This window comes from Lactuca serriola, chromosome 7 (assembly GCF_051521515.1).
Source record: "Lactuca serriola cultivar US96UC23 chromosome 7, Lser_US96UC23_V15, whole genome shotgun sequence".
In the NCBI taxonomy this organism is placed as follows: Eukaryota; Viridiplantae; Streptophyta; class Magnoliopsida; order Asterales; family Asteraceae; genus Lactuca; species Lactuca serriola.
The window spans coordinates 55,864,614-55,882,952 of NC_136414.1; the positions used below are offsets into that span (position 1 = coordinate 55,864,614).

Here is an 18,339-nt window from a genome sequence, read left to right on the forward strand (position 1 = left end):
ATAATGTCTGAGGTCTGTGTTTCTTTGTTTTAGACCTTGCTAGCTGTATCGTTCATTTGATACTGTCTGGGGTCTGTGTTTTCCTTGTTTTAGACCTTGCTAGCCGTATCGTACATTTGATACCGTCTGGGGTCTGTGTTTCCTTTTGTTAGACTGAGCCAGGCGTATCATTCATTCGATACTCTCCTGAAGTCTATGATTTCTTTTGCCTTAGTTAGCAGTATTTTCTACTGAGGCATATGTTATTTTCCCCTAGTATTTTACAAGTGATATTCTCCTACTTTCTTTAAAGTCAAATACCGTATTTTGGTAATGATAGTATTTCAGGGAAAATTTCTCTTTAAAACATAACACTGTCGAGTCTTGGTAGAAGACTGCTTTTAATTAGAAAATATAGGATTTTCTGGAAAGGACGCTAGTACACCGTAGATTATAAACTACTACATTTTATAAAGTTATTTTGAATAAAATGCTTACTTACACAAATGACACTAAATACTTATGAACTCACGAGCATATATAAGAATGCTGATACTCGCTTTCAAAATAACTTGTATTCTCAGGTCAGCAATAGAAAGGTACACCCGGGAGCTTTTGTGAAGCCAGCCTAGAACCGAGCTACATCAATACTAGTTTCTATATTACTTTGATGTCTCTATAAAATGTAACTTATGTAAAACTATTACTATTAATGCAATGGTTGTTGTACTTTGATTACTATATTGCATATGTTGTGATACTTGACATGACGTCATCCACCCCAGAACGTTTCTGTCGTTCCGGTTTTGAGGTGTGACAGATTGGTATCAGAGCATTGTTTACAGTGAGCTAAGTATATCAATTCATAAAAGATATACAGCCTATAAATACACAGGAATAAAATACTCTGACCAAGAATTATACTTAAAAATATAACCATATTTTACCAAAGTATAAGAACATCTAGAATCTAAACACTCGAACACAAGTATGACAAGAAGAATAAGAATAAAAGTCTTCGGATGTTGAGCATTACCGTCAAACCTGGGCAGTTATGTAATCATAAGCTGGAATAAATGTAACCTGATCAACTACATTTATTCGAGATGCAATGAACGTGTGCCTGGGAGTGATAGTGGTGTTGCAACAGGTCTGAAACTTACCAACTAGGAATGCTAGAGCCAAACATAAAGTTTAAAATACTATGGGAGTATTTTGGAATACTAAAAGACTCACATTAATCCCAGAATCATATTCAGAAGTTAAGAAACAAACAAGAAATTAAAATACCATAGGGGTATTTTAGGATCCATAGATAACCTTGTGTGAAGAACTAAAAAGATCCTTATTGATATACCTACAATTACAGAGGGTATACTCCCAAGTTTATATATAATAAGGATCCCATAGACTAAGAATGTGTGGTTTCGATCTACTTCCTTTTCCTCGTTGGGATGTGGATATAGAGTAGTATCACATATTCGAAGGCCTATCGGATCTAAGTTATATATGATTTGTGTACCCTATGTAATTGTAGCAGGACTCGATATGGATCACCCAGCGAAATGTTAATAATCTCTTAGGATTCTTTAGACATTTCCATTCTCGCATGAACCCTGTAGAAAACCCTATCCACTTCAGTACTCGGCAGAAGAGTTGATTCAGACCCCGAAGAGGTTCATTGAGAAGATTTCTAGTTCGGAAATAAATGAACTAGGTCAAGACTATTGAAATCACCAAGTGCCTATATCTTTTTAGGGACATGGTGGGAAACTCGCTTAAACTTCTGAGATTTCCAGTCATCCATCATGAAGTGATGACACCTAGAGTCGGAATCGGAAGTAAGACGGAGTAGAAATTCAATATGTCTATAAGAGAAGAGAACCCCAGGTAACTAACCGAAGGAAACCAACGCCGGTCCCAGTCAAAGATACGAGGTAGACAGAGAGAGCCAGTACGTGGAACCCGAGAAGTGTCTTTTCCTCGTGTTCGTCACGCTAATACACCCATAAAATAATACAATTTAGTGAGTTAGTGATTACACTACTCACGCCATGTGTTAGGTAAATCGCCTTTTCCCGTTGCAAGTAATACGATTAGAGCGGATCCCCACACCTCTATTGAGAGTGTTTAGCCATAAGTCTTGATGAGCCTCTCTTCCCGCGGTCTTCGTTCCGAACTGCTCTCAGATCTTTCCAAGCTGGAGAGTGAAACCTTTCCCAATATAAAGGTAACTTAGTAGGAACAACTCCCATCTTATGGCTTTTTCCGATACTCATACTCCAACCTTGAATACCCAGACTACATCATAGGGATGTAGGTCGACACTCAGACAACCAATATCCGAGGCGCGGGAAAAATTTATGCCTAATGTAGTAAGGATAGATACGTCTAAAGGTTAACCATCGTCTCTCAGCAGCTTGTGTTCCTTTCCGTGTAGGAAAATCATGCCTCCGAGGAAGCGTAACCCATCCGCCGGCAAGAAACCAACTCTCCTATTCGATGAAGCTACGTTCCAAGCTGCAGTCTCGGCAGCCGTAGCAGCTGTCATGGCTCAACTAAATGCTAACAATGCCAATGTTAGCAAGAGCCCTATCGGGAATTCCGATCCTAGTAATGGACAACAACAACCAACACCTGCATACCCAGCCACCTAAGAACCTCAACCAACTCCACCGAAGAGAAAGTTTAAGAACAAGGAAGGAAGTACCTCAGCTCAAGGACCTTTCTTAAGGAAACGAGCTGAGACAGTCAATACCCGTACCAACCCTTTCATCCCGACACCTACAAGACCATACCTAGGAAACCTTCCCCACTGCGGCAAGTATAGCTACCATCATCATGGTATATGCCGGGAACTCTTCTATGCTAGGAGCAACAGGAAGGGGCACACCTCTCGTACCTGCAGAGCCCCGATTGAGTTCATTACATCAACCACCAATGTGACGACCAATCCAGTTTGCCGTCTATGTGGTGAGATTGGACACTTCAAGAAGGATTGCCCAACTGAAAGAAAAGACAAGGACACATGAGGAGTCTGACTCTAATGATTAGGGAGAAGCATCAAGGAACCCCGTAGATTTTTGGTATGTCTCTCAATCTCAAATAACTAACCCAAAACATTAAAAGGCTAATTCTAAATGTAATTACTTCCCCGTTAAGGCGAATGTCGCAGCATTGTTATAAAAATTAAAATTTCATCAGGTAGAGCTATAATGGCCCGACATATACATCAAAGCCATGTATAATTAAGATGGATAGACCTAGAGTGAGTGACGCTGCATCATTTTCTGTTCCTTGTTTGGTTGTGGATTTAAGGCAGAGTCGCTCAGTCAACAGTCCTCCCCACCTTAATTATACATGACTAGTGTATGTTAGGCAATTATAGAAAGGCCTCGTGAGAATCCATACATGAAAGGTACCCTATACAGAAACACTCAGGACCCTCTACAGTTCTGCGTCAACTCTAACGGTCCAAGTATCCACGGCAGTGATACACGGGACGAAACCCGAGACGCCTAGAACATGTGTGTCCATTCGGCACATGGCCCTATCGGCCCTCGTTCTATATCATGTCGATGTATGCCAACTTCGATGCCTCTATCAATCATGTTTTGACTTAGTGCAACCATGTGTAAATCGCTAGTGTTGTGTAAAAAGAACTTTCACCATAGTCATTTCGGCAAATAAAGGTTCTTCCGAACCTAAAAATAATAAAACCTAATGCGACCCGTCGGTCGTCCCTCTTATCTCAAACCTTCTGAAGTACCCAAGAGAAGGGTACCGCGCGTTGTTAAACAACCCTTCTTAGACAGATAGAAACCAAAGCGAAAGACACTACAGGCATTCCAGAAGACGATAACCACCCGAAGCATACTCCGTAGATCCTCAAGAAAGACCCTTCGCACCTCGCAATCAGGGTCATGAATCAAGAGGATAGAACTCATGGGACTGACCACTATAACTGAGTATATGCATAAGGGTGGTATATAATTGAGATCAAAAAGATTTAAGATGTGTGCTTTCTCCCTACTCCCTGTTCCTCGTTGGGTTGTGGGTCTGGGGTGGAGTCGCACAATTGAACATCCTGCCAAGCTCAATTATATACGGCTTGCATACACCAAGTATTAGTGGTTAAGCCAACTATGAGCTCTACCACGAACCTCATAGTAAAACCCTTCATCCTATTCCATAGAATAGGAACTAGAGTCAAGAGAACCACTGCAGGTTGAGCTACTATAATGACCACAAATCTGAAATTTGTTGTCATCCCGGTTAAGCCAACATAGTAGCTAGCACCCTCGGTTGGTAAAGGAATCTGAGTCGTAAGAGTCAAGGATATTGACTACGACCATCCATTCACACTTAATCCCCTGAATTAAGCATCTCAGCGGATATCCCGGAACCCTGGAGGCTACCATAAGTTAAACTCTGAGAAGAATGGATGAGGAGATTAAAGTTCCAAGTGATGGAACCCTATACTCACTAGATTTGACCTAGATCGAGAAAACTCAGAACCTCCAGAAGTAGTGCCTTGGACACTCCGCCCCCTTACGTGAGAGAAGTCACCGTCGCCCTGTAGACGATAGACTGCATTCTCCGAAGTGAACACTAGAATACCGAGAACCACAGGATAACCTCCGCAGCCAAGAATACTGGAATAAAGTGCGAAAGTTGGTTGTGTTAAGCCTTATAACCCAGATCCCGAAGAGATTATAGACTTGACACCAGTCTGGGTGTTAGTCGATGGGTTATACAAGAGCACGCGCTTTCTGCAACTGAAATAAACCGTCACCTTAGTGAATAGGGCTTTTCATAGAGATTCACTGGACTAATAGGTGTTCCGAGGATACTATCTCGCACAGAAATAGTAGAACCACCTCCCGAGATAGTCCAACACTTCAGAAAATCTCTAAGGATTGAGTTAGCCCTGAGCAGAGCCTGCTATTCAAGAAACAACAAGGCAAGTAAGAGCATGATTCTTTCCCGTTAGGAATCATGTCTTGAAAGCGTCAACTAGACGATGATGGGAAGTTTAAAAACTTTCTAAGCACTCGTATGGTGAAACCCTATCTCCCCAAACCTGAGAGTTTCCGTTAGAATCGTCTCAAGAATCAGAGGTGCTGGTTCATTTTGCATAAGATTGAGATAGCCACCCTATAGCAAACAGATACCGTAGACATGCAATCCATCCGATGATCTAGAAAACCTCTGAAAGCCAATTGACGGAACCACAAATCCAAGGATAAACCGAGCTTTCTAAGAACCAACCTGAAGGACTACACTTCCAGTATGAGAGAGAACGTTTGGAACTTCGGAATGGCGATCACGTCAGTGATGATCTCGCCATTGAAGTACACTATGTTCTAAGTACTGAAAAGATCTACCCTTCCGAGAGCTTAGGACCATCAGAGATTCTTTACAAAGATTGGTCCAACCCTCGTCAGACCACTACTACCTTCGGAAATTCCACAAGTTTCACCCCAGATCAATCCACATCTTAGACTTGATCAGTGTTTGCCCAACGTCACTCTTTGTATCCCACTCATCTTGATGGAAACCATTGGGAACCCTAACTTCGTAAACGAACCTGTAGGAATCGCTAACGGCACGAGACGGAATCCGCATCCCGTAAGTTAAGGTTTGTTAGAACGCCAAGGAAAGGCCAGAGTTCACTTGGGAGTGCGAGGACCAGCCTAATAGGAAGCACCCTCATACCTCTGTCCTATTGTTCATGATTACATCCTTGCCTAAATCTAAATTTCGGGACGAAATTCCCTCTAATAGGGGGATGATATGACAACCCGAAATTTATTCCGACATTTTTAACCCCTCCTTCCGTTAATAAGCCGCGTTTTATTAAGCTGTCCGCTAACCTTTTGGATTGGTTAATCAATTTGGACTTTTATAATGACCTAGTAAGGGTTGAAACAAATTAGAAACACCCTCATTAATTCCTTGAAAAGTTTTAGTTTCAACCAAGTCAAAATACGACCATTTAATCGGGTGCGACCAAAAGCCCCATTTAACGTCAATATCGGGTAGATTTCCACTAAGCCCCAACTCAAACCCCTATATAAGGGTGAGTGGAGTCCATTTGAGACTTTCCACTCTCTCTCTACACACACACTCTCTCTCTCTATAACTTGTTTTCGAGCCAAAAACGCCCATTTCGAGCCCCAAACTAGTAAGTAATCTATCCTAACTTGTTGTGTAGGTTAGTTAACATGCAAATTCGTGTTTAAGACATCAAATAGGGGCAAATTCATGTGTTTATAACCCAAGAACACTCTTGGACCGTGAACACCCATAAGTGGGGTTTTGAAGTCCCAAAACCCCTCTAAACTACCCCTAGGGCTTAGATATGACTTGTAGACTTACATCTTCGAGCTTAGAACACCAAAACCTTATGATATGGAGAGTAAACATAATTTTACGACCCAAGAACACTCTTGGACCGTAAACCCCTCTACATAGCCCGTGAACACCCTTTAAGGTGTTAGAATTGCCCTTAAACACCTCCTATGGCCTGGGAAAATGTCTAGAATCAACCACAATTGAGTTAGGGGCGTTAAACATCAAAGAAACATTGGACATAGGAGTTTACAGCCATAAACCCCCCTAGGATTGGTCCAGGGGCCGTCAACTCCCAAAAAGTGCCCAAATGATGGCCTAACTTCTCTATATGGCTTGGAAAAATACGTAGAACTTTATTCTCTACCATTTAAGACCTCAATACACCAAAGGAATGATCATGTAGGAGCTTACAGCCGTAAACTCCTTATTTAGGGCCATAAACTCCTCAAATGGTCCATTTAGAGCCTTAAACCCCCTCATATGCCTTATATTTGGACCTAGCCTAATTCTATGAGAGATATAAGACCTTGAAACATCCTAGAACACAACACCCATGAGCTTACGGCCATAAACTCATGGGGATAAGGTCTGAGGGCCGTAAATTCTATAAAGAGTTTACTCTTGAAGAGTATGACTCCCTAACTAGGCCATACACACCCTTAGATACTACCCGGGACACCCCTAACACTTAACCAAAGTGTTTTACGCACTTTAGGATGCGTATACATGTTTAATTAGTATTATATTTACTAATTGTATGTAAACATATTTCATCATCTGTTAATAGGTCACTAAGTGTGTTCAAGTCTTTACTTGACACCGAGCATCCAACCGACACCTTCACCTGATCCACTTACAACAGGTGAGTTCATACCCTTGAATTAACCTTTTAAATGTTTTTACATGCTTTTATGGGGGGGGGGATACAAGTTAAAACATGCTAGTTATCATATCAATCATATGTGATTGATAACCCGTATGCACACGTATTTATTACACTGTCAGCTGTTTTACCCGGTATAATATTATAAGTGGTTTTCCAAAACGTTTTTACTTGTTTAAATCTTTTCTCAAATTATCTCTCGTGCTGTATGTTTTACTTCAAAACCAGTCACAACAGTATTTTAAACAAAGGTTTTCTTTACTTATATTGTTTAATCAAAACTCGTTAGGAAAGGTTTTCAAAGGATTTCTAAAGGTCTTCAAGCTTATTTTAGAAAAGGATATCAAGTTACAATTTTCTTAAGTATAAAGGTTTTCCAAAGTTTTCGTCAAAGTTTTCTTCCATGCATAAATTCTTCTACTTCGTTAAATGCTTTTACTTCGTTAAGTGCTTCTACTTCATTAAATGCTTCTACTTCGTTAAATGCTGCTACTTCGTTAGATGCTACTAGTTTGTTAAGTGCTTCTACTTTGTTAAATGGTTCTACTTCATTAAATGTTGCTACTTCGTTAGATGCTACTACTTCGTTAAGTGCTTCTACTTCGTTAAATGCTTCTATGTCGTTAAATGCATGCCTGTACTTGTATAGTTATATAAATAATGTTTAAAGGACTTAGGAAGGCTAGTTCGACCTATTTCCTTTTCCTCGTTGGGATGTGGTCTGGTGGGTATCAGATATCCGTCCAAAGGTCGTTTAAACATTAATTATATATCATGTATACATGTATAGACCTAAAGGTTTACATCGGTCAGTTCATTTCCCTTGGGTAGCAAGGGCATCCTCATACTCCTCACTCATAGATCAGAGACACTAGTAACTATTATAGTAATAGTTAGGAAGCTCTATTAACTCTTTGTAGTACGCGAATTCCAAAGGAGTCAGTTCAGTTGTGAGTCTCTATCGTTAGTCTAGTACCTACATCAGAATTCACTATACGAGATGCATCTTCAAGACAAAGATCTCCCCGTCGTCGAGTTGGTAACCAGAGTCTCCTGTAGGGAGAGCGGGCATTGTGTGTATAGATCTATACGGGACTGACACTCCCGCACCCTGATTGCTAGCTATTGTCCACGGCCTACGAAGCCAAGGGGTGACAAATGTCATATTTATTCCGACGCTTGCAGGGCGTCAAGTACTCTAGTGTCAATCAGTATGGTTACGAGTATCTCCATGTTTACCTTATAATTCATGGCCTTAAGGTAACGAGAATTAACACTGTATTTCTTGAAACAACACTCTTAGGATTACCCTTTGTTTTAAGACCTTGCTAGCTGTATCGTTCATTTGATACTGTCTGGGGTCTGTGTTTCTTTGTTTTAGACCTTGCTAGAAGTATCGTTCATTTGATAATGTCCGAGGTCTGAGTTTCTTTGTTTTAGACCTTGCTAGCTGTATCGTTCATTTGATACTGTCTGGGTCTGTGTTATCCTTTTTTTAGACCATGTGAGCCGTATCATACATTTGATACCGTCTAGGGTCTGTGTTTCCTTTTGTTAGACTGAGCCAGGCGTATTAATCATTCGATTCTCTCCTGGAGTCTATGATTTCTTTTGCTTTAGTTGGCAGTATTTTCTACTGAGGCATATGTTATTTTCCCATAGTATTTTACTAGTGATATTCTCCTACTTTCTTTAAAGTCAAATACCGCATTTTGGTAATGATAGTATTTCAGGGAAAATTTCTCTTTAAAACATAACACTGTCGAGTCTTGGTAGAAGACTGCTTTTAATTAGAAAATATAGGATTTTCTGGAAAGGACGCTAGTACACCGTAGATTCTAAACTACTACATTCTATAAAGTTATTTTGAATAAAATGCTTACTTACACAAATGACACTAAATACTTATGAACTCACCAACATTTATAAGAATGCTGATAGTCGTTTTCAAAATAACTTGTATTCTCAGGTCAGCAATAGACAGGTATAGCTGGGAGCTTTTGTGAAGCCAGCCTAGAACCGAGCTACATCTATACTAGTTTCTGTATTACTTTGATGTCTCTATAAAATGTAACTTATGTAAAACTATTATTATTAATGCAATGGTTGTTGTACTTTGATTACTATACTGCATATGTTGTGATAATTGACATGACGTCATCCACCCCAGAATGTTTCCGCCGTTCCGGTTTTGGGGTGTGACAATGGATGATTGAGCTGGTGAGTGAGTCATGGCGCGAGGCTCCGAATGATAGGATTTCTAGAGCCGAGAGTAGGAGGATTTTTTGGAGCACTTTGGGAAGAAGGGTATTATATGGGAGGTCTGCGTACAGGGTCCCACATGATGGTTATTCCGCATTGTCAAGATTCCATGGTTTAGTAACCGTCATAGGAAGGCAGAGGAAAGCGCCAAGGGAAGTAATTTTTTTGTTGAGACACTAGTTGTAGCATCTATATTTGGACTTCAAGAGTTGGGTGTGGGGTCATCTGAGCATTAGGGATTGTTGGTTACACTGAGATTCAGGATGTATTCATCTGGCTCTTTGGAGAGTGTGATCAATCAGGATTGGCTAGTAATGGAGCACTAGTGTGAAAGAGTTAGCTGTCATCGGATCGATCGTCAGGAAGTGAGAAGGATCGGGAATTCTCCAAATTATCATGTATTGGAAAGACTTAGTTAAAGCTAAGTGGGGGAGAATCGTCCCGAGATGCGGAGGTAGGAGTAGCATTAGAAAAGGGATAAGTCTCACATCATTGTCAGGAAGAAAGACAACCCAAGTGGCTGTCTGGTTTGTGGGTTGAGTAAATTGGGAGTCCAGTAAAACTCCCAAGCATATGTATCATGTCTTCTTGGTGCTTGATAGCAGAAGTCGGAAGACCGGTTGGAGTTCTAGACATGGAATGAGATCAGTTCGAGTATTCGATTGAGGGTAAGCTCGACTTTGAAGGTTTTTGGATTGATAGATTGAGGGTTTTGTTAGGTGTCAGGTCTCAACAGTACATTTAACACAGGTGTGCTGGTTTAGTGTATGTGGTAGACATGAGGGTCAAGGAACAAACCACGGATTTACGAGAGGATGGACGATCATCATGAGGCCTAGAGGTAGGTCGGGGTTAGAGTCCACGAAATGGATCAGGAGTTCAGAACCCTAAGTGGGTGAGAACAGCTTGCATGGGAAAGATCACCAGGGAGTGGTCCAAGGAGATGCTCAACAGTTTAGAGTGGTCTAGATGACTGAAGGCGTGGTGAGGCGGTCCAGTCATGTTGAAGACTATGTATGTGTTTGTAGAATTATGTGCGGTATTGAGTATGTTGCTATGCTATATCAATCATTATGTCTGTTCCCAAGTATTGAACATGTTACTGGAGCAGGCTATAGACTCCGGTGTATTTTTGGTTTGATTGGAAGTCATTTCTAGAAATCGGATAGAGTACAAAGAATCTTTGTGATCTCATCAGTTCGAAGTGTCTCATAGGATTAATCTGTTTGGATCGGGTAATACTCCAGTTGGGAACTGGGAGTGGATCTGAATGGGTATCCGTCAATTTTAGGAAGGCTTGGGATTAGAATGTTCTGTCGTTCAGTTTCTGGGAACCGGATTAGACCTGGTTAAGCTAGTGATAAGTGTGTAGGAACGCCACTTTAGTTATGAGACCAGAAGAGTAATGAATTGCTTAAGCTTGTGTGTAATGTAAGGCTACCATTGGTCATGTAGCAACCACTTTTCTTCGTGGATTTGGTAACGATAGGATTCAATGCGTGGATCCGATCGGTTGGATCAGGAGCTTGTTAGAGTCACAGTGGCATGATAACTAGTGACAGCTAGTTCCAGAGAAGGATTTTGTTCAGAAGTCGCATGAAACAACTATGTGGGAGTCCTTTAACTCCGCGACCGGGCCGGAACCCTGTATTTCATATGATTGGTAAATGAATTGAGACCAGAGAGGTCTTGGTGGATTCTAGAAAATAGCCGTGTGGCAGCCTACTATTTCAGGCAGATCAGTGTTCTGACAATTTCTGCATTTAGGGCGGTATTGACAAATTGGGTATTCAGGTGTAAGAGAGGTAACTATATGTTGGAACCCCTGAAATCAGAAGTTGAATAGTTAGAGAAGAGACAAGTGGACTGGGCTCAACAATAATGATTCGGTATGAGAGGTCTGTCAGGAAGCCAGACCATCTCGAGACTTTAGGTTTCAGATCAAGTAATGTGATCATATGGCAAGGAATTCGTTTATTTTCAGGATTTAGAACCTTACAAGAGTTTGTTACGGTTGCCTTGGAAAGGGTAGGAATATGTTCAGGATTGTAGCCGAGTAGTTCAAGTTGTTTGGTGTGTAAGGAATGATAAGAAACGATTTCGAGGACAAAATCAAATTTAAGTGGGGGAGAGTTGTAGCATCCCGTTTTAAGTAGAGTATTTAAATAATAAATTAGGAATCCCGGGAAATTATTAGTATTATTATTATATATTATTTGAGCCCAAATTGGAATAATAATTAGTGGGGTGTTGGTTTCAGGAAGCCAAATGGTAAGAATTAAATCCCCAGGGATTAAAGTATAATTTTGGGAATTAATTTGTAAAGATTTTCATGAGTCAAGGGTTGTTTGGTAAATGATGGGCTTAGATTGAAAATATTTTGGAAATTGGGGCTGAAAGGTAAATTTTGGACCTATATTGGAATGGTTTGTAGAAGGAGGGGCTGTTGGGTAAATTGAGGATTTAAATTGTAAAGAGTTTCTAGAGCTAGGGTAGAAATGGTAACATTTGGATTAAAGTTGAAAGAAAAGAAGATGGAGGGGGTGATTTTGTCATTATGGAAAAATGGCTAAGAGGAGGGGTATTTAAACGTTACCAACCGGTAACCCTAACCCTAACTCCCACTTTATGTTGCAGCCGCCATCTTCTTCCCCATCGACTAACTGCCACCTCCCTTCTTCATATCGCTGCTCCGACCGCCCAAGGCCACCGGCGGACCTTGCTGCCAGACGATGTAATCAGAAGATAGAGAGAACCGACGACGGTCGTTTTGGAACTGTGGGCACCGACTTGGGTGTTATGAGCGAGTGAAGCCTCCGTCGCCGCTGCTGTGGTTTGCAAATCGCAATCGGTGTCGTCATTTCTCCGATGCAACATTCAAGCTCCGCCCGCCGCCGCTCACATGACTCTTATTTCGAGTTCCGATCAACATCTGCCACCTCCAAGGGTGGTCGTTGTGTATGTGTCTAGCCGTGGGTCGCATGGTGGGTATGTTCTCGGTATTCATCTCGTGTTGTGGCTATGGTTCGTGGGTTGCGGTGAGTGTGTGTGTAGGGATGTCAAAAAGTCTCGTGGGACCCCGGTCTTGTATGACGGGTAGTTGTTTAAAAAACTCGGGGGCGGGGACAAAGTTAACCCCCGTTTTAATTTCGAGGGCGGGGGCGGGGAAGGGTAGTCCCGTCCCGAAACCCCAACGGGGACCCCTTTAACATGTTTTATATATATATATATATATATATATATATATATATATATATATATATATATATATATATATATATATATTATGTATGATTGATTGTATCCGACTATCTGTGTACGATGTACCCTAGCCGTGTATGTAGGGTTAATATACGACTGCATCTTTTCAATAATCAGTTTTGACATAAGGTCTTAGCCTCTTAGGTCGTAAACAGTAATAAGGAGTAATGACGATTCAAGTCCTTCCTAGTTCTCAACTTCCTGCTGCTAACGTCGTTTCTCTCCAGACAGACCAAACTTCAACTTCTTCACGTTGTCGGCACTACAAAGTACACCGTCTGATTGTCGTCTTCTTCATCCCCCTTCATTCATTCATCAACAACACAGTTGAACACACAGTCAGGTACTTGGCTTAGTTGTTTATAACAATTTCTGATGATCTTGATACTAGAATTGATCCGTTCACTGATCTTGATACTAGAACTTCAATTTCTTCACGTCGTCGTCTTCTTCATCCCCTTTCATCTGTTCACTAATCGATATATTAGTGTGTTATAATCATAATTTATCTTAAATTAATTTATTAATCATAATGAACTAAAGTAAAGAGAGTGCATGCATGTAGAGTGGAACTTCTAGAAGCAATAGCAACTGAAGGTTGAAGCCGACAAGTCATTAGGTTCAAGATATTTTGAGAAGTTTGTTTATCTGCAGGCTGCAACTCCATTAGGTTTATAGTTTTTTTTTTGTTTTCCTTAACCTCTTAATTGAGCTTTACTTGCATAAACCCTTGGTGTTAGCTTGAAATCTTCACTTGTCCTTTGAAAAGTTGAAAACTGTAACATTTTATTTGGTTAATTTCCAAAAATTGATTTGCATTCCATACAAACTTAGGATATATATATAGCAAAGAATTGATATCACTAACACAAAAATTGCAATTTGATTTGAATTGTAACAATTGTTAATGTTTTGTGATGTTGTGAAATCAATTTCAGGCTTCAAATATCATGACTTCTGCTGATCAAACTCAGCCACATGAATCAAATATGGTTCATGATACCGCCGATGCTACTGATCAGGCTGCAGAGAATGATAAAAAAAGAAAACTAAGATCTCTGGTATGGGCTCATTACGAATTGAAAAACACTAAAGGAACTCAAAAGGCTATTTGCATTTATTGCAATAAGGCATTTACTTACAATAGCAACACTGGAACAAAAGGTTTTGTTAGGTCACCAAAACTCATGTAAAGTAGGGATATCTCAAAAAAAAAATTGACGATTTTCAAAGTCATTTAGTTGAAAAAAAGTCTAAGATGGACGAAAGTGGGGGAAAAGTTTTAGCAACCCTTTTTTTTAATTATGAGGATTCATGAATGGATCTTGCTAGGATGATAACGCAACATGACTACCCACTTCTTATTGTTGAACATGAAGGCTTTAGAGTTTTTTGTCAAGGGCTTCAACCATTATTTAAGTCTATTACTAGAAACACGGCTAGGAGTGACGTCTTGAAATTGTTGATGAGGAAAAAGAAAAGCTAATGCAATTCTTAGGTAGTATTCAAGGTCGTATTGCAATAACTACCGATATGTGGACTTGCAACAACCAAAGAAAAGGATACATGACTGTGACATCTCATTTCATTGATGATTCATGGAAATTGCAAAGCCGACTTTTGAGGTATTTACTAATTTATAGATATATGATTAATATAATACTATGTTTTCATTATATTAAATTCAATTTAAATTGTTGATTGGTAGGTTTATATATGTGCCTTGTCCTCATACTGCAACGAAACTAACAGATGTGTTGTTAGATTGTTTGATGAAGTGGAACTTAGATAGAAAATTATCAACTTTAACCGTTGATAATTGTTCAACAAATGATTGCATGATTGAACTGATAACAGAAAAAATGCCTTCTGATGGGTTGATTTTAGGTCGAGAGCTATTTCATATGCGATGTGCAGTGCACATTTTGAACTTAATTGTGAGAAGTGGGTTGGATTCCTTTAAGGGGATTGAGAAAGTCCGTGAGAGTGTTTCTTTTGGACAGCAACACCAAAAAGAATGGAGACATTTGAACAGAATGCAAAACATTATGGTGTTATTTGTGAAAAAAATAGCCCTTGACTGCAAAACTCGTTAGAATTCTACATACCTGATGCTTGCTACTGCCGTGAAATACAAAAAAGTCTTCTTCAGGTTAAAAAATCGTGAGCCCCAATATAAGAGTTTACTTGATGAAAGTGATTAGGAATTGGGTAGTGAACTTTGTGACACACTGAAGATCTTTTATAGTGTCACAAAATTGTATTCGGGTACAAAGTATCCTACCACTAACATTTTTTCCCTAAAATTTGTGAAATAAAGTTAGCTTTAAAGAAATGGGACGACTCCAAGTTCATTGAAGTTAGTACAATGGCATCAAGTATGGTCAAAAAATTTGATAAGTATTGGGAAGAATGTTATGGGGTGATGTCTATGGCTACTGTCTTGGATCCTAGGTTTAAGATGAAAATCTTAGAGTACTTTTTCACTCTTATCTATGCCGATGATAAAGCAAAAGTTCATCTATTGAATGTTAAAGCAATTTGTGAGGGTATATATCAAAAATATGATTCAAGATGTGTGAGCCCAACAAGCAATGATGATAGTGTCCCCACTTCCACTAAAAATGCAACTCCTATAGTTGAGACATAATCATTAGATGCTTTTTTTTCATGGAACTCTTCTCGTAGTGTTGTTTGTGGAAAAATAGAGTTAGAAGTGTATTTAGAAGAAAATACTTTACCAGGGAGTCATGATTTTGATATTTTAGCTTGGTGGAAACTAAATGCTATTAAATATCCTACTTTGAGTGTGATTGCAAGAGACATATTGGCTATTCCCATCTCTACTGTTGCTTCAGAGTCTTCCTTTTCTACTAGTGTTAGAATTGTTGGTCCACATCGTAGTAAACTTCTTCTGAAAACAATTGAAGCTATAATATGCACCCAGAATTGGTTATCTGGTGGGAAAAAAGGTATGGATTTTTTTATTTGTTATTTGTTTGTCATTTCCATACTAACTGTTGCTTACTATAATATTTTTATAGGTAGTTTTGTGGATGGTGGCGATGACTTAAATGTTGATGAATACGAAGAGAAAGATGAAAAGTAGAATGATTTTGTGTTATAGTAATCATTGATGCTTCTTTGAATTTATCGTGCATTTTTTTGTTTGTAACTTTGAATTTATTGGGCTTTTTTGGAACTTTAATCAGATTATAGATTTGGATATATTGAGGTTTTTTTGTGGAACTTTACTGTAATCGATCATGTTGCTTTGAATTTTTTTGGTTTGAAACTTCGAATTTATTGTGTTTTTTTTCGGGGGCGGGGAAATGTGGTCGGGGGCGGGGGGTAATCCAAGAATTCAAGGGCGGGGACGGGGATGAGAAAGCTAGATATTTCGGGGGCGGGGGTGGGGGATACAGTCCCCGTTGACATAACTAAGTGCGTGTGTATGTGTGTGTGGTTCTGTCGATTGAGAGCCGCGAAGAACCACCATAGCAGCCGGCCATGGTGGTTGCCGCCGACGACGCTGCTGCTTGCCGCTGTTATGAGTGTGTGTGCGTATTTTCAGCGTGTCTCGCAAGCTTGGGTGTTTTGGGTTGCTGTTGCTGGAGAAAAGTCAAGGAAAACCACCATGGCCGTTGGCCATGGTGGCTGCCGCCTCAAGGACCACCATGGAGGGTGTGTACGTGTTGGATTAATGTCTAAGTCCATAACTATAATTGGTAAGACTTGACCCGACCCGGAATGGTCCATTTGGGTTGCATGACATCATGCATTTGGATAGAGTAAAATGAGAGAAATAACACTTAAGGTTTGTTAATATATTATAAGTTCTAATATATTAATAAGGTTATTTAATTAGTATTGATCAAGAATTAATTTGGAATTAATTAAGTGATCAAAAGGAGATTAATTAAATATATGGGTTGATTGTGTAAATCATTCATTCTTTTATATGTGGGCTTGTGATCCAAGATTCCTTATGTTGGACTAAGTCCATGGGGTGACCCATGGATACTCCATGGAGGTTAAAATCCATGGAGCATAAGGAATGGGTAAAGTTATGAGTTACATGGTGTAACCCTAATAGCCACGATCTAAAAGAATCCCATGGCTCAAGAAATTGGCCACTATGGGTAATAGAAAGGGCTAGCCGATTTCATGAAGTATGTATGTTCTCTCAATCTATTCCAAGTGTATTTGGTGTTGTGTAAACCATTTGAGGTCTCACACTTGGGGCACTAGGCACTCAAGCTTCATGAAGACAATCTACATCAAAGAGGTATGTAATTCTAACATGATATATTCATTTGAATCAATGTCATTATGCTAGTAAGGATGAATACCTTGGAAAGCTCATATTTGCATGTATAATAGAGAAAACATAGATCCAAGGTATTTAGGGTTGCATGTACACTTAGGAGTGTTAGAATGCTCAAAACCCAACAGTGGTATCAGAGCCTAGGTTTGTTTTCAATTATACTTGATGCAAATTGCCGAAAAATGCTGAAAAAATCGATTTTCTAGCTTTCTGGGCACTGGACTCGCCGAGTCCACTGATGAACTCGCCGAGTCCAAGGAAAAACTCATCCTACTCGTCGAGTAGATTAATACACTCGACGAGTAGGATCCCTAGACAACATATTTTCGAGTTTGTTGGCTATAAATGGACTAGAAACATTACCCTAAGCTGTTTTTGGACTTATAAACTTGTTTTTGATGTGGTAATGTTCATGCTAATCCAATTTCAAAGATAATTGTCAATAGATTCATGTTTTTTATTAGTTTAGTGATTAGGCTAATTACATGAAAAAGTTTGATTTGAATTATCTTGTTCTTATGAGCTGCTTAGATTAATAGAAAAGTTAATTGATTATGTGTTTTCAATCCATTTTAATCTAAGAGTTGATTCTAAAATATGTTTTTGTAACTTGTCCTCAAGTTATATGAAAAGTCACATTTAAGTTTCATAAAACTCATAAAAGTTGGCAATGGTTACAAAAAATGAAGAGTCTTGTCCTCAAGTTATGGAGGTTCAAGAGTCACTTCATTAAGTAATAAAATGTGTAACCTTAATTAATTCCATAAGTTACAAAATAAAGAAAAGGTACATTCTTTTATTAGTTTAAAGTCTTCCATAACTTGTCCTCAAGTTATGGAACTTGAAGAGTCTTTTATTTAAAACTACTTTAAACACATAAGTTATGGAATTAACTAGTTTTGAATAGTTTCAAAACTTGCCCTCAAGTTTTGGAATTTGAAAAGTTTTCACTTATGAATACTTTAATTCCAAGTTAACCCTTAGAATTTTAAAAGTTAAAATTCAACCCTTATACTTTATAATATTATAAGTTAATAATATATATATATATATATATATATATATATATATATATATATATATATATATATATATATATATAAGAGCAAGTCAGTCTTACCGTTAGTAGGCCTCATTCACGAAGTCAGTCTATAAGGGGGGTATAAGGTTACTGCCAGTGTTCTAAAAGGCGCGCCAAGGCGTGCCATGGCGTGAGGCGTGGCTTCACCGTTACGAAAAGCTTCATAACGTTGCTGTTAGGCGTAACGCG

The 18,339-nt window shown here is 39.3% G+C and overlaps 1 protein-coding gene across 1 annotated transcript; it reads left to right on the forward strand.

Annotated features, from left to right (window-relative positions):
• The first annotated feature begins 15,110 nt into the window (after positions 1-15,110).
• Positions 15,111-15,851, forward strand: LOC145063991 (zinc finger BED domain-containing protein DAYSLEEPER-like). Its single transcript, XM_079011528.1, has 3 exons — positions 15,111-15,291; positions 15,451-15,714; positions 15,787-15,851. Exons 1-3 carry the CDS (start codon positions 15,111-15,113, stop codon positions 15,849-15,851), a joined length of 510 nt encoding a protein of 169 aa, XP_078867654.1.
• Positions 15,852-18,339: the final 2,488 nt, after the last annotated feature.